This window comes from Eleutherodactylus coqui, chromosome 6 (assembly GCF_035609145.1).
Source record: "Eleutherodactylus coqui strain aEleCoq1 chromosome 6, aEleCoq1.hap1, whole genome shotgun sequence".
NCBI lineage: Eukaryota > Metazoa > Chordata > Amphibia > Anura > Eleutherodactylidae > Eleutherodactylus > Eleutherodactylus coqui.
In genome coordinates this window covers 81248043-81264621 of record NC_089842.1, presented here as the reverse complement: position 1 = coordinate 81264621, position 16579 = coordinate 81248043, and the positions used below count along the sequence as shown (strand labels likewise).

General features: G+C 42.6%; 1 protein-coding gene across 1 annotated transcript in view; it reads left to right on the top strand.

The window, feature by feature from the left end:
- Nucleotides 1–16579, top strand: part of LOC136632278 (sialic acid-binding Ig-like lectin 13) — a 122173-nt gene that overhangs the window by 69995 nt on the left and 35599 nt on the right. Inside the window, exon 3 of the mRNA XM_066607054.1 lies at nucleotides 14563–14726. Coding sequence (XP_066463151.1) covers nucleotides 14563–14726 — 164 coding nt within the window. The remainder of the gene's footprint in view (nucleotides 1–14562; nucleotides 14727–16579) is intronic.

The following is a 16579-nucleotide window of genomic DNA, read 5'->3' as shown; positions in this document are numbered from 1 at the left end:
GCCGCCACACCTCCCCCCGCCCCCCGAATCTTTTCACCCGAGTACTGAAGTACTCGAAAATCGCGGTGCTCGATCGAGTAAATACACGAAACGAGTAAATTCGCTCATCTCTAGCTGTCACCAATCGGACCCCCGGAAAGTGATCAGGTGGGTCCCTGTGGAAGTCCCCTAAAGGGACAAAAATTAAAAAAAATTAAAAAAAAAAAAACAAAAGTAAAAAAATTATAAAAAAAATAAAAATAAACACTTGTCTCTCTTTACTTTGTAAAAAATTTAAATAAAATCACACATGTAGTATCCGTGTGTCGTAATGACCCAGAGAAGGAAGTTGGTACATTATTTAACCCCTTAATGACATGGCTCCTTTTTTTTCTTTTTTCCTCATTTCTTTTTTTCCTCCCCCCGTTTAAAAAATCATAACTCTTTTATTTATCCATTGACATCGCTGTATGAGGACTTGTTTTTTGCGGGACGAGTTGTATTTTTCAATGGTGCTATTTAAAGTACCATATAATGTACTGAAAAACTTTTACAAAATTCTAAGTGGAGTAAAATGAAAAAAAAAAGACATTCCGCCATCTTTCAGTGCGTCTTGTTTCTACGGCGCACAAACTGCAACAAAAATGACCTGATAACTTTATTCTATGGGTCAGTGCAATTACTATTATACAAAACTTGTATAGGTTTTTTTTTTTGCTGTAGTACTTGTATTTTTTTCAAAGACATTTAATTTTTTAAAATTATTTTCTGCTGCATTTTCTGCGCGCAATAACTTTTTTATTTTTCTGTCAACGTAGCTAAGTGAGGGCTTAAGTTTACGTTGGTACCAATCCTGAATACATACAACTTTTTGTTCGCTTTTTATTGCATTTTTCTGGGAAACAGGGTGACTGAAAAAGTGCATGTGTAGTGTTCTTTATTTTTATTTTTTGGACCACGTTCACTGTGCGGGGTAAATAATGGACTACTTTGATAGATTGGACATTTATGGACGTGGCAATACCAAATTTGTATTTTTCTTTTAGGATTTTGATTTTTTTATTATAGATATGGCAAAAGGAGGGTGATTTAAACTTTTATTACTTTTTTTTTAAAGTGTGAAAAAGTCATGAAAAAGAAAAATAACCATTATAATTTGGTATTGTCATAATCGTACCGGCCTGTAGAATTACTTTAATATATTATTTATACTGCTCAGAGAATGCAGGAAAAAATAAAAATAAAAAACATGCCAGAATTACAGATTTTGTTAATCTTGCCACTAGAAAAAATGGAATAAAAAGCGATCAAAATTTTACATGTTCCAAAAAAATAGATAAATGAAGACTAGAGTTCATCTTGCAAAAAACAAGGCCTTCTAGAGCTCTGGCAATGGAAAAATAAAATTAATGCGGCTCTTGGAATGTGGCGACACAAAAGCAAACCTTTAAAAAAAAAATGCTTAAAATGTACAAAAATAGCGAAACATAAAAACTGTATAAACTTGGTATCACCAGAATCGTGCTGACTCAGAGAATAATATTATCACATTATTTATTCTGCACACTGAACGCCGTGAAAACGAAATCCAAAAAAACAAATGGCAGAATTTCTTTTTTTTCCCCCAATCTCCCTACAAATGTTTTTATAAAAGTTATGCAATACATTATATATACCCAAAAATGATGTCATCAAAAAGTACAACTTGTCCCACAAAAAACAAGCCCTCATATGGCCTGGTCAATGGAAAAATGAAAAAGTTATGGCTCTTGGAACGCGACTGCAAAATTAGTTGAAATTAAATGATTAGACCATTTAAAAAACCTGCCCTGGTGGGCACGATAGGGTGGCAAGAAACCCGCCACTCAAGGGGGAAAGTGTTTGTTTGTCTTGCATACACAATGAGACTCATGCTGGGAGAAGACAATGGAATCTGCTGGACAGATAATCCCTCGCATAACCACATGCCCACCTGAGCAAACAAATAATAATTTAGCAAAGAGTGAAATAGAGATGATTAAAAGCCATCATCTTTACATGTAATTTATGCAAAAATATCGTCAATTTGCTCACTCATTCGGCCAATTTAGCAATAATCTTAAGGGGCCTTTATTCATATGCTTGTAATGCAATTTATTTACTGTATTATATCCTTAAGACCTGGTCCAACTGGTCTAATCACCTGGACTAACATCGTTCAGGTCATTAGTTAAAGAGGTGGGACTTGCAGTCTTAGCACTAAAAGACAAAACCTATTTAAATACAAAAATGCTGGCACAAATCTTCAAAGCCTTTCACCTTTTTCCACCACCAAGAACTTGTATAGTTGAAGGGTGGTTGGGCTAGGCAGGTGGGGATGGAAATGTGAACCTCAAGCCGCAGGGGGACCAGGGTTATCTGATCGACCATGTGGTAGTTCATGTTTCGAGGAGCCTCCCAAGTAGGGCACATGCAGGCCAGATGTCAAAGGACATACAACCCCAAACTCCTCGCATCATGATGCCCAGGATATAAGTATTGATGCCAGGAGTGCTGATAGTAACGCTGCAGCCTATGATTGGCCATAGCGGTCACGGGCTTCTGCCCAGGTGTCTAACCAGAAGCCAGCACAATGTAAACCACTCAGCTCCTCTTTGGAGGTCTGAGGAGAGGGGAGTATGATCTATTTTTTTATTTTATGATGGACCCAGCAGCTGGAGAAGTTTTTATAGTCATGATAAAACCCCTTTAAGCATGGCCTTACTGACATCAGCATACCAGAACATATGTCCCAGCACAGGGTGTATCTTCTTCTCTGTCATGCCTTGCAGTTCACTGTGTACAGAACCTCTACTGATAACTTCCTACTTTTTTTTTAACAAGGCCTTTCAGGTGGAGCGTTATAAAGCTGTTCCAGATCATAGAACCATTCTCTACTGAGATTTTTCCTATATTATTGTCCTCTAGCAGCTCTGTCCTTAGGGTGGTGGAACTCCCACAACATGTAGCAGAGCTGAGTTTATTAGTGTCATTTAACCCCTTAGTGACCACCCCATAGTGTTTTTACATCCTGCTTTAGTGGACTTTAATCCATAACACGCTTGCTCTGGGGATTAAAGCCACATGGGCTGTGGACGTGACAGCCCCTGCTATCAGCTACCAGAGGTAGCCGACAACCTGGAGTTGTCACGGAGGGTCGGGACATCTGAACCCCGGTCATACGATCAGTGTTATCCAATGGATAACGCCGATTGCATGAAAGTAAACAAAAAGTGAAAAAAGGTTAGAGTTTCAGTCCCCCACCATACGATCCATCAGGGTAGCTGAAACTACACACCTCTCTCCTTCGTGATGTCCCGTGTTGATCTGTTCCAAAAAGGATCTGTCGCCATCTTCTGTGTATGCAAAAAGAAATGTCGGCGCATGCGCAGAAGACCGGGTCATCATGAGAGATTTGAAATCTCCTGGTTCTGAGCTACTGAAGGTAGCTGAGAGGCTAGAGATGTCACCAGGTCAACAGTCCCCAGACCTGTGATTGCCGCTATCCAATGGATACCGGCGATCAGGGAAAAGTAAAATAAAGTAAAAGTTTCAGCTCCCCTCATGGATCGTATCCATGAGAGGAGCTGAAAAAACTCACACCCATCCTCTGCGATGTCCCGCAACGACTTGGTCCTTCCAAGACATCACATTGTCTTCTACGCATGCGCGCTAGACGTAAACGTCGGGGTAATTTAACATTTCCCTGCACCTGGCTACCAAACGTAGCCGAGAGCCTGGAGATTTCATGGGGGGTTACGGTATGTGGTACACGGTCCCTGGTCATGTGATTGCTGTTATCCAATGGGATCTTTATCCGTAGACCTTTCCCCAACTTGAACCTGTCAGCAAAATCGCAGACATGAACGCAGAAGCTGGCGAGGGTCTGGGAAATTTAAAATTTCCTTGCCCCTGGCTACTAAAGGAAGCCGAGAGCCTGGAGCAGTGACCAAGGGCCACGGTGATCACGGAAAAGTAAAAAAAAGTGAGGTTTAATGCTCCTTTTAGTTTGGGCCCTGCTGTGCATACGGACATAAGATTAGGGCCACAGTATGTTTCTGAACATGGGACAAACAGAGGTATTCATTTGGGGGTATAAGTCTTTATTCATATGGGTGCTGTACAAAAAAAACTGTTTTTAAAATGACAGAATAGCCAAAAAAATGAAAATCGTAACTTTTTTCTTCCTCTTTGATTAAATGTATTCAAAAACTGTTGGGTCAAAGTATGCAGTACACCCCTAGATGAATTTGCTACGGGTCTAGTTTTCAAAATTGGGTCATTAGTGGGGGTTCTCTATTAGAGATGAGCGAACGTACTCGTCCGAGCTTGATACTCGTTCGAGTATTAGGGTGTTCGAGATGCTCGTTATTCGTGACGAGTACCACGCGATGTTCGGGTTACTTTCATTTTCTTCCCTGAGAAATTTGCGCGCTTTTCTGGCCAATAGAAAGACAGGGAAGGCATTACAACGTCCCTCTGTGACGTTCAAACCCTATACCACCCCCCTGCAGTGAGTGGCTGGCGAGATTAGGTGTCACCCGAGTATTAAAATCTGCCCCTCCCGCGGCTCGCCACAGATGCGTTCTGACATAGCTCAGGGAAAGTGGTATCTTGGTGGAGCTGCTATAGGGAGAGTGTTAGGAGTGATTTTAGGCTTCAAGAACCCCAACGGTCCTTCTTAGGCCATAGAAATCGCAGATCGCACCTATGTGCGATCTGCGATTTCTGTTCTCTTCTCTATATGCACTCAATGGGGCCGGCGGCAGCAGCGCCAACCCCACTGAGAACATATAGAAGACAAATCATTCTTCTCTGCCACAGCTGTAACAGCTGTGGCAGAGAAGAACGATGTTTGCCTATTGAATTCAATGGAGCCAGCAATACAGCAGGTTCCACTGAAAGCAATGGGCTGCCGGCGATCGTGGGATGAATTGCCGGGAAGGGCTTAAATATATAAGCCCTTCCCTGCAATTCATCCAGAAATGTGTTACAATAAAAATATATACCGGCGTATAAGGCGACGGGGCGTATAAGACGACCCCCCAACTGTCACCTTATACGCCGGGAATACAGCGGAGCAAAGAATAAAAATCATTACTCACTTCACCGGGCATTCTGCGGTGCTCCTGCAGGCTGTCGCTCCCTCCTGGTCCCCGGCAGAGCATTGCTTTCTCTACGAAGGGCTTTAAATCCCCGCCTCCAGAAACACACGTGCCTTCAGCCAATCACAGCCAATGACAATGATGTCATTGAATGGCTGTGATTGGCTGAAGGCACGTGTGTTTCTGGAGGCGGGGATTTCAACCACTGCGTCCAGAAAGCAATGCTCTGCCGGGGACCAGGAGGGAGCGACAGCCTGCAGGAGCACCGCAGAACACCCGGTGAAGTGAGTTATGATTTTTATTCTTTGCTCCGCTGTATTCCCGGCGTATAAGGTGACTGTTGGGGGGTCATCTTATACGCCCGTCGCCTTATACGCCGGTATATATTTTTATTGTAACACATTTCTGGATGAATTGCAGGGAAGGGCTTATATATTTAAGCCCTTCCCGACAATTCATCCCGCGATCGCCGGCAGCCCATTGCTTTCCGTGGAACCTGCTGTATTGCTGGCTCCATTGAATTCAATGGGCAAACATCGTTCTTCTCTGCCACAGCTGTTACAGCTATGGCAGAGGAGAACGATCTTTACGCTGACAGTGGGGGGGGGGGGGGGGGTCTCACTCTTGCCGCTATTGTGGCTTAATAGTGGGACCTGGGAACTTGAGATGCAGCCCAACATGTAGCCCCTCGCCTGCCCTATCCGTTTCTGTGTCGTTCCCATCACTTTCTTGAATTGCCCCGATTTTCACAAATGAAAACCTTAGCGAGCATCGGCGATATACAAAAATGCTCGGGTCGCCCATTGACTTCAATGGGGTTCGTTACTCGAAACGAACCCTCAAGCATCACGAAAAGTTCGTCCCGAGTAACGAGCACCCGAGCATTTTGGTGCTCGCTCATCTCTATTCTCTATCATTTTGGCCGCTCAGGGGCTCTACAAGTGTGCTAAGGGGCCTAAAACGCCTTCAAGCAAATTTTCTGTTCTGAAAGCCACCGGCTGCTTCTTTCGGTTTGGGCCCCGTTGTGCATAGACACATAAGATGAGGGCCACAATAGGTGTGTTTCTGAACAAAGAACAAACAGGGGTATCCATTTTGGAGTGAAAGTCTTCATTTATATGTGCGCTATAGAAAAAATTATGCCTTTAAAAATTACATGTTTGCAAAAATATGAAATTTTATTTTTTCTCCCCTGAATTGCATTATTCCTGAAAAAAAACTGTGGGCTCAAAATACCCTGACCCTCCTCATGAATATATTAAGGGGTGTAGTTTTTAAAATGTAGCATTTGTGGAGGTATCTATTATTCTGACACCCATGAGCCTTTGCAATCTTGGCTTGGTGCAGGAAAACAAAGTGTTCCTCAAAATGTTGATAATTAATGTTAAATTTGTATTTCCTAATGTGTGCCTCCAAAGTAGAGCAAACAAATGGAAACATATACCTTATCTAAACTTTGTACAGTATGTTTGCACATATTTACAATACTGCAGTTGAAAATGTGAAAAAATTAGTTATTCTGTGTTAAAGTGACACATGTCAGATTTCCAAAATTTGGCTTGGTCATTAGGGAGCAAACAGGCTTGGTCATAAAGGGGTTAAAAACATATTATAATAATATAATGTATTACATTGCAAAGAAATACCCGTTAAATAAGAGATTTAGCTCAGCTACATTTATTCTTCTTGATTATTTGACAAGTTGGTGGTACAAATTGATTTTTGGAAGAGCAGCGGTGAAGCATGAGGGTTTTGCTTTCATCTTATTACATGTGTTAAAATCTACAGATATAGCAATCGTCAGCATGACTGACACATCATGATTACTCCATTTACGGTATTGTTGTATATAGCAGTTATCATAATGGGTTAACATTAGCTATATTTGTACAAGCAGATTACAAGGAATGTCCCTATGCAAATATCATCTCTTATGCTTCATAAAACAAACGCAGAGAAGATTACATGTAAAAAAGAGGAAGTGAAGGAAGAGCAACCGGAGGAAATTACAAGACGGAGAGATATCAGGGATCTTTCATACAGGACGGAATATTACACAACCGCGTTGCAGAATACGTCCTCCAGCAGAATATTCAGCCCCAAAATACACACTGCTAATGTGCAGATTTTGGTGTGGCAATTCTGCATCAAAATACTCAGTAAGTTGTGCAAATTTTGCTCTGGAATTGAGGGACGGCAGATTAGCAGCGCTGTTGTGGAATATTCTGTCTGGTGTGAAAGTTTCCATATTAAGTCATGAGTGCAAGTAAGAGCTTTCTAGGAAGCAGAAAAGGAGGAAAGAGGAAGCATGGTAAGAATTACTTCAGTGGGAGGTAACAGTACAGGGGGGTCCGTCAGAGGGGCCATGCGTTATATTCCCATTGTTTTATACATTACCAGGTGTGTGCAGACTATTACTTACCTTTATATAGAGACTGCAGAATGTTTTATATAGATATGGTGTGTGATATCATTAATTTCCAGGCTACACTGGTGTAGCCCAGCAATGGTCAGGTAAATGCGAGCACTAAGGGTAGCCGCTAGCACTCATGTAATAGCACCCTTATGTTGCATATATCTTACTTACATTACCTAATGAGTATTGCCAGGTGTGAACACAGGGTGTTTCTATATACAGCTGGGAAAGGAAATACATTCTTAGGGCTCTTTTGCATCTCGCTCATGCAAAAATCGCATGAATGGGTGATTTCCAGCAATTAAGTCTCAAGCTTAATTAGCTGTGAAATTGCCCATTCACGCGTGTTACGTGTTATCCAGCTCCCATAGGAGTCTATGGAAACTCCTGCATATCACACACCAAAGATAGGTCAGGTCCTATCTTTTCACGCAGCACAGACCTTAGAAGAGAGCTTTGAGATTGCATGTCCTTTCTTTGTTAGGTGCGAGTATTTTGCATGTCTAAAATTCCTTCATGTGAACCTTTCTATAGGAAACTATTAGTTTTATTAGACGCAATCTTTTCACGCGCCTATTTTGCGCTAAAAACACGGCTGTGTGAATGAGGCCTACCTCTGTAAGGCCGTCTGCACACAGCAAAGCCAGACTCCGCAATTGATTGCCGCTCGTGTGCACGAAAAAGCGTTTTGCAATAGCATGATGAGGGCGGTATTTGCTGTGGGATCCGGAGGCGGACGCCTACTCTGAAGTGCGCAATGCAAATATGCCCATGTGCAGCCGGCCTAATACAGTGCCATACAAAGGCATCCTAGAACTGCATACAATGTGTATAGCCCGTATTTCTGACACTATGCAGGGGAGATCTCCACTGTCTCCGACTTGGTCATGGCTTCCTCTTGTTCATGCAGTGTTCGGTAGCGCTGTGGCCGTGACACAGCCGGCCAAAAATCGCTGCGCCCCTGTGAAGGAGCCCTGAAGGAGATGGGTGGTTAATTAGATCAGAAGTAATCAAATTGCCCTTAGGTACACGGCCCATACATGACCAATTGTCCGAGGAAGTGAAGTACCGTAGTGAGCCGGTGACAGCATCATGGGTAACCAATGCTCTATGATGTCCAGGGGAGTGCAGACTATTCTATCTGGTCCCATCCCATAGAGGAGCTACTGAAGCACAAATTACTTAACCCCTTAGTGGCAAAGCCTTTTTGCGTAGCCATATATTGTTTTATAAGACAAGCTGTATTTTTTAATGGCATCACTTTTAGGTACATATAATGTATTGTATAACATTTATTATTTTTTTTTAGGAAAGGGGGGAGAAATTCTGCTATTTGCTTTTAAAAGTTCAAATAGTATACAATGTAGACAGCAGCACACAAATACACCACTTCCTGTGGGAAGCATATAAAAACTGCACGCTCAATGTAGGATCCCGGCCATGGATCAGTAAATCAGAACAGTCCTTGAAAGAGGCATGGGCAGCAGATAGGTGCAATATTCACATCCTCACGTCCAGAGGATGCTTCTTTACTCAGATCCACATAAAAGACAACGTTTCAGCTGGTGCAGCCCGCCTTTTTTAAGCCATCAGCTGAAACATTGTCTTTTATGTGGCTCTGAGTACAGGAGCATCCTCTGGACCTGAGTATGTGAATATTGCATCTATCTGCTGCTCGTGCCTCTCTCATGGGCCGCTTTTTAAATTTCATTTTTACAGCATTCAAAATGCAAAATAAATAATGTGAAAACATTATTATCTGGGTGAGCACAATTCCAGCAATACCAAGATTATACAGTTTTTTCTATTGTGTTTTTCTATTTTTGTACACAAAAAACCCCACTTTTTTGTTTTTAAGATTTACTCGTGTGTTGTCGCATTCCAAGAGCCATGACAATTTTATTTGTCCACCGACTGCGCTCTATAAAGGCTTGTGTTTTGCAGGATGAGCTCTAGTCTTCATTACCCAATTTTTGGGAACATATAATATTTTTATATATATATATATATATATATATATATATATATATATATATATATATGTATATATATAACATATAGTGTTTTTCATTCAATTTTTTTTATAGATGCTAGATTAAAAAATGTATGCAATTCTGGTATGCTTTTTCTTCTTCTTCATTTTTAACGGCATTCACCGTCCAGTGCAAATAATATGTTAAATGCATTCTGAGTCAGTACGATTATGTCAATAAATACCAATTTATCTAGTTTGTTTTTTGTTACTTTTTTGTTTATTGCTGTATACAAAGGCCCTTAACATTTTTCATTTTTTTTGTCAATGGTGCTGTTAATTTGTTTTTCACGGAATGAGTTGTACTTTTTAGTAGCACCATTTGTTGATGTCCATGCAACGCGTTGATCACTTTCTATTCCGTTTTTTGTAAGGTGAGCTTTTTGTCATTTATTTGTCATTTTTTTTCATGGTTTGCACTGAGGATGGGTGTCTTTTTTTTCTCTGGGTCATCACAAACGCAGCGATACTGCATATCAGACTTGTTTTATTTTTTTTACATAGTAAAGGGGAATATGTGGGTTTTTGAATTTTCTATTTTTAGGTTTTTTTTACTATTTTTCATACTTTTTAAAAACTTGTTATATTTGTCCCACTAGGAGACTTCAATATAAGCATATGTTATCGTTATTCTAATACACTACTATACTTCAGTATAGTATTGCATTAAAAAGCGTATGAAGTTCAGCCAGAGGCTGAGCTTCATAGGCCAATGTAGATGGAAGTCCCAGAGGCTATATTCAAGTCTCCAGGGTGCCATAGAGACCCAATGGGACACTGTGATCACATTGCAGGGGTCCAATGGGTGACAGGGGGAGCCCCCTCAATCCAATCAAGCATCCGTGGGATGTGCTGAAAAAATCGACACCAATCTATGGAGGCTGCACCTCACAACTTATAGGACTTAAAGGATCTGCTGTTAATGTCTTGGTGTCACATACTGTAAGGGATTTCTCCTAAAGCGTTAAACTTTTGCCATAGAAATGGCCCAGCTATGAGATGCAACAAATTTTGTAACAAAATGTGTGACAATTTAAAATGAGCATGCTCCTCAGTCTATGTTTGATTGGGCATTACATAGTATGTAAAAAACTTGATTTTTAAGCTGCGTCAGTGGTGATGGTGGTGTGCAGCTTTCAGAGAGCAGCCTGTTGTGGGCAGTGCTATTGCTCTGGCAGGGGCAGAGGCTTTCAAGAGAGCAGGACTGCTTTGTGGCAAAAGAGATAGCTGAGTGTAATAGTCTACAGAGCTGTTGTAGAAAGTCAGGCTGCGAATCGGGAGCTGCTGAGGGGATGCAGGTACCCCAAGTTACATGACTGGAGAGGGTCTGGATCTGTGAAATATACAACAGAGAGTGCCTAAAGCGCGCAGTAGGGCAGCAAATTGAGGAGCGATCATCTGCAAGAGAGAGGATTTGGTACTGTGCTTTAGATACAATGAATCAGAGCGCACTGGAGGATATCAAGAGTTTCTCCAGCATTGTGTTGGTAGTGATGTCAGACTCATTAAAAGTTGAACACTGTGCACACCAATGGTGACTTTTTAGGGACTAAGCTGACTTGTTAATAGTGTAACACAACAAAGGCTTAACTTTGGGACAATGTTAATTGTAAGGCTTGAATACATACTTGATATCTGCAACTGTGACTGTTATCAAAACTGAGTCTGGAACAATTTGACGACACCATTAGAGGCCCTAAAAATGGTTCCACCTTTGACCTGGCTATAGAGCAGCACTCCCCCCCCCCCCCACCCCACTGATGGTCTGAGGGCCACTGCATATGACAGTCAGTCACCCCCAGTAGTGGTACGAGGGACAATGACAGTTTAGCAATATGTTCAGGACATCCTGCAGCCACATAGGTTGCCTCTCATGGCAGGGCTTCCAAGAGGCATGTTCTAGCAGGATAATGCTCGGCTGCACACAACAAGGGTATCAAAGAAATGTCTCCACAAGACTGCTACACTTCTATGGCCTGTCCGGTCACTAGATTTATTATCAATAGTACATGTATGAGACCAACTTTGACTGCCTATGTGTTTGCACGATCTAGAGACTCAGTTACAGCAAAAGTAGACCGATATGCTGCAGGATACTATATAAAACCTATAAGCCTCCATGCCCGCCTGTATCAATCTAGAGGCTGTACAACAGGGTTCTAGTGTAGCGCCCCACAGGCTGGCAGGACCGAGGAGGGGTTCGGATGACAGCAAGGGCAGCATCGGTGGCACCGCTTCTTAATCCGAGCCTGCAGGAAAAAACGCTGCAGTGTGAATGGTGCTCTAGTTTGGCGTTTGGTGTTACTCGTGAATTCAGGCAGTGTATGATGGTAAGATTATCAAGTTTGTGACACCAGTCCATATACAGGCTGAAAACTGTGCCAGACAAAATAATAAGTAAAGTGTAAAAATAAAATATAAAGGGAAATTGTCCTATCTTCCTGGAGAGTAGTGTGGTACCTCAGTGTAGATGGTTCAGTGATGGGACTCCAGGAGACAGGATTAAGCAGTAAAACAAAATAACATTTTATTTGCAGAGAGAGATCTTCACTTAGTGGCAGTTATACAGTTTGCATTACTCTTGCACACTCTACTTGTGGTGCAGAGTGTTAAGGCAGCAGTATGCAGTCCTAAGCTCTCGCTCATGACCTGAAGGTTGAATCAGCATTCTATTCTTCTGAAGCCGGTAAAATGAGTACCCAGCTTGCTCATAATAATTAATAAATAAAATTACCTTAATAAGTTGGCACTTAACAAGTCCCCTAGATGATGATAGTTAAATACCAGGATTACTTCTTCATACATTTGGAGATAATGGTTGAAAAATACCTTTGTCCACATTGATTTATATTCCAGATTTTCTCTCTAATATTCTTCATTCTCTCTCACTTTCACTATTTTTCGATTATCAATTCTTCTTTCTATCTTGTTCCTTACTTAACATCTATCTCCTGCTGATTTTCTGTACGTTCAACATAAACTGGCTTTAGTACTCACACTTTTTCCACCTTCCCACCACACTGGCCTCTTGCTTCTTCCTTAAGCTTCCTCCTTCTCTCTCCCTCTTAGGCTCAGACTGCCTCAACTCCAACCCCTCTCACTTTTTATCTGTTTCCTCTCACCTAACTTGTGCAGGTGGCTGATCCTCTAATCACAGGCTCTCTCTCACTTTTTACTACCTGACTAACCACTCCCCCAGCTGTTTCTAGGTGACAGAAGAAAGAATGAGAATGGGGACCTGTTAGTAATTAGGGCACAGTGGTGAATGGAAAAGCAGATTATGAGCACAAAACATTCAAGTCATGCACACTGTAGTACCTAACTCTGGGGTACTACACTAGAGCCTCCATACCCATCTGTATCACATATTGCATGCAAGCTAGAATCAATACAACAAGGTACTAAAGCATCCATACCCGCCTGTATCACATCTTGCATCCTAGCTAGAAGCGGTACAACAGAGTACTAGAGCCTCCATGGCGGCCCATACATCTTGTATTCAAGCTAGAGGCAGTACAGCAGGGTACTAGAGCCTTCATGCCGACCCATATCACATCTTGTATACAAACTAGAGGCGGTATAACAGGGTACTAGAGCCTCTATGGTGGCCTGTACATCTTGTATCCAAGCTCGAGGCAGTACAACAGGGTACTAGAGCCTCCCTTCAAGGGTTCAGTTTTCCACAATAAATTATCTTTTCATTCTGTGTGATTGTATCAACATTACAATCACACAGAGAAACTTACCGACAACTCATGCTAGGGACTTGGTTCTTTTTGACAATGAAGGTTCCTTCCCACAGGGTGTGAAAATTTGCACATTTTACTGTACTTTTTTGCATACGCAGGGCATGTTCACATGGGCAAGGGGCACCCTCCCTGATTTAAAAGGCTAATGAGGTTGAGATGTGTTCTTTTCCCTGCAGTTTAATGCTATATTTTGCACATACCATTGTATATTGTGTGCGCATTTGAGCAATCCCTAAAGACTATGGGCCCTTTGGAGCATGTTCTATTTTTTTGCATGCTTGAGAAATCAATGGGTACTCTTCTCTGCGTGTGAATACTATATTATAATGGTAACGGTAAAGTTCCCTGGAGCAAGCACCGAGCAATAACTGACTCCTAGGTTGATGGGTGGTTTGCTATTGCCTTCCCCAGTCATCTTTTACCAACCAGCAAGCTGGGTACTCATTTTACCAACCTCGGAAAGATGAAAGGCTGAGTCAACCTTGAGCCAGCTACCCGAACCACACGGGGATTGAATCCGCAACCTTCGGGTCGTGAGTGAGAGCTTAGGACTTCATCTCTGCTGCCTTAAGACTCTGTACCACACGAGGCTCTGTTGTAATAGAGAAGCCCTTTTTGCCACATTGATCCCCGTATACACTCATTTGTTAGATGTATTTTCGCAGGAAATTGGCAAATTGGGGAGCAAAGTGAAGACAGATTTATCCAGCTGGTGCAGATTGTAATGGCCCTGTAATAACTCTGTACAGTTCGCTCCTCTAGTGGTTGCAGAAATAACATGTAACAAATCACCACACAGAAGTAATGGCGGCACGCTGCAATATCTCAGCCGTCTCACTATTCTGGGGTGTGTAGGTTCTGGGGAAGATCAGCAAACAGCGTTCAGAGCAGAGTTTACAGCACATCTAGAGGAATGAGTTTGCGGTGCTCACCGGGACTTATAATGTTGTGGTTACTTTATTCGATTGCTTAGTGTGAACAGATCTGTTGCCCCGTCTGTCTCTGTTCCCACTAAGTAATGGAATAAGGTAACCACAACATTATAAGTACCGCTGAGCGACACAAAATTATTCTTCTGGATGTGCTGAATAATGTGTAACAAATCTGTACAAGCAGAGAAACAATCTCAGTGCAAAGAAAAAGCCTGCAGAAGCCGTATAGTTACAGCAGTTTTATATCAGTCATAGTAGAATATGATGTAGTCATCATAATAGTGATGTAAGATGTTCTGCCATATATGTTACTCCTGTGTTACTCTTATAGGACTCCCAACAGGACAGACATAAAGCAAGAACTAATTTGTTACAAAGAATCTTTAATCCATACATGGTCTTACCCTAAGGTTCATCTCAGAATCAAGATGAGACACATAAAGCACAGCAGCATGTGGGTCGGTCTTGTGATTATCCTGCCTCTCTTCTGGGAAGGTAAGTACAACATATGGGTATCTTGCTGATATAAAATAGGAAAATAATATTCCATAGTAATTAAAACTTCTGCAGTGGTCCAAGGAAGTCAAGGGGGTCAATGTTACTAACTTGGCAGTCTAGGGCAGGGCCTCTGTATTCTACACTAGGGGCCAGGGTTAATAGTCAACAATATGTTCCTGTTAGGACAGACTCACACGGGCGAATGTGCAAAACACACGCGATAGCCCCAAGTATCTGCACATTTTACTGCACTTTTGGCACAGACTGGAATTGTTCACATTGGCGCGGGATACACCTACACTTTGATTAAAGAGGCTCTGCGGCTTAATTAGTCCCTGGTGTGTACTTTTCCCTGCGAAAATGTGCAGCATAATACACAATGGCACGTGTGCCGGGTGAGCACCCCACATGGGTTCCTCTGGGCACCGGGGCCTTTGATGCCCAAATGTGCACAAAGATAGAGCAACGATGAAAATGAACCCATTGAAATCAATGGGTTCTATTCTCTGCGCATTGCGCACACAGGTTTTGTGCGCGCAAACACGTCCGTGTGAGACCGCCCTTAATGTGTCCTCATCTTTTGACCCCTAAAACAAATTGCAGCAGTGCATGTAGATACCTCATTACATTTCGCTGTCCACATTAATGTCTGCATAACACGTCTCCGTATCCTGCTTAGTCCTTTTTGCTTTGCTGTGTTTTTATGATATTTAGGGGGCTGAGACATATGGGTGTGTTTTAGTCCTGGGATTCGTGGGCATTAATACTACACGCGAGAAAAATAGGGCAGGACCTCTCTTCCCACTTTTGTTTTCAAACTCGCACGCAATAGTGCAGAGTTTGAATAGTCTGAAAATACCCTGGACATGAATGGATTTGCATTGCAGAATCCACGGTCGGCGTCTGCACCGCGGTTTCACAGCAAGTATTATTCATAGCATGCTATGGAAAATCACTTCTTCCTGCACCCTTGCAGAAACGAATTGCGATTTTCACGAGTGGAGGAAAAAAATCACAGCATGCTCTATTTTTGTGCGGTATCTGCACAAAAGTCAATGGAAGCCGTTCGACTTGTGGCCTATCTGCAACTTGCGGATAGCTCGTCGTTAACTTGCGTCAAACATTTAGAAAAAAATCTCCAAATGATCTGCAATACAGATGCAAATGAAAGAAGACAGATTCGGATGTCGGCCGCGATCACAGCCGGATTCCGCTGCAGGCTCCTGCATGCGGAATCTGACCCGGTCATGTGCAGGCATCCGTGGTTAAGGCATCCGGCAGAATGATTGTTGAGGATGTAATCAGGGTGGGCTGGCACTGGCAGACTATAAGGCTGGGTTTACATGGATGGAAATCTCGCGGAATGGCCAAAGCCGGACCGCACGGAAATTCCTTGAGATTTCCACAGCAGAATGACTGCTTTAAAACCTGTGCCATTTGGCGCTGATTTTGTAGTGGTTTTCAGCCTGTGTTCCACTGCAGAAATCTCTCCCTACAGGCCCCCTGAACACGGGCGGAAATACTGCAGCGGGATTTCCCGCAGAATTTCCGCCCATGCCTTCTGCCATAGGATTGCATTAGATAACACAATCCTAGGCAGATGGCCATGATTTGTTCGCGTGAAAACACAGGTCTCGCAGAAATGTCACTGGTGACGGGCCGACTCCTCTCTGCACATTCGCTAGCTGGGCGGCAGCTGGCACACAGCATAGAGAGGAGACGCCAGGAGCGGGTGAGCCGCAGGGCTGTGCAGGGGCACGGGTCCGCATCACACTGTGAGAATTCGCAGCATGATCCGACCCGGCTGTCTGCAGGTGGCCATAGAGAGAAGACAGCAGAAACAGCGATAC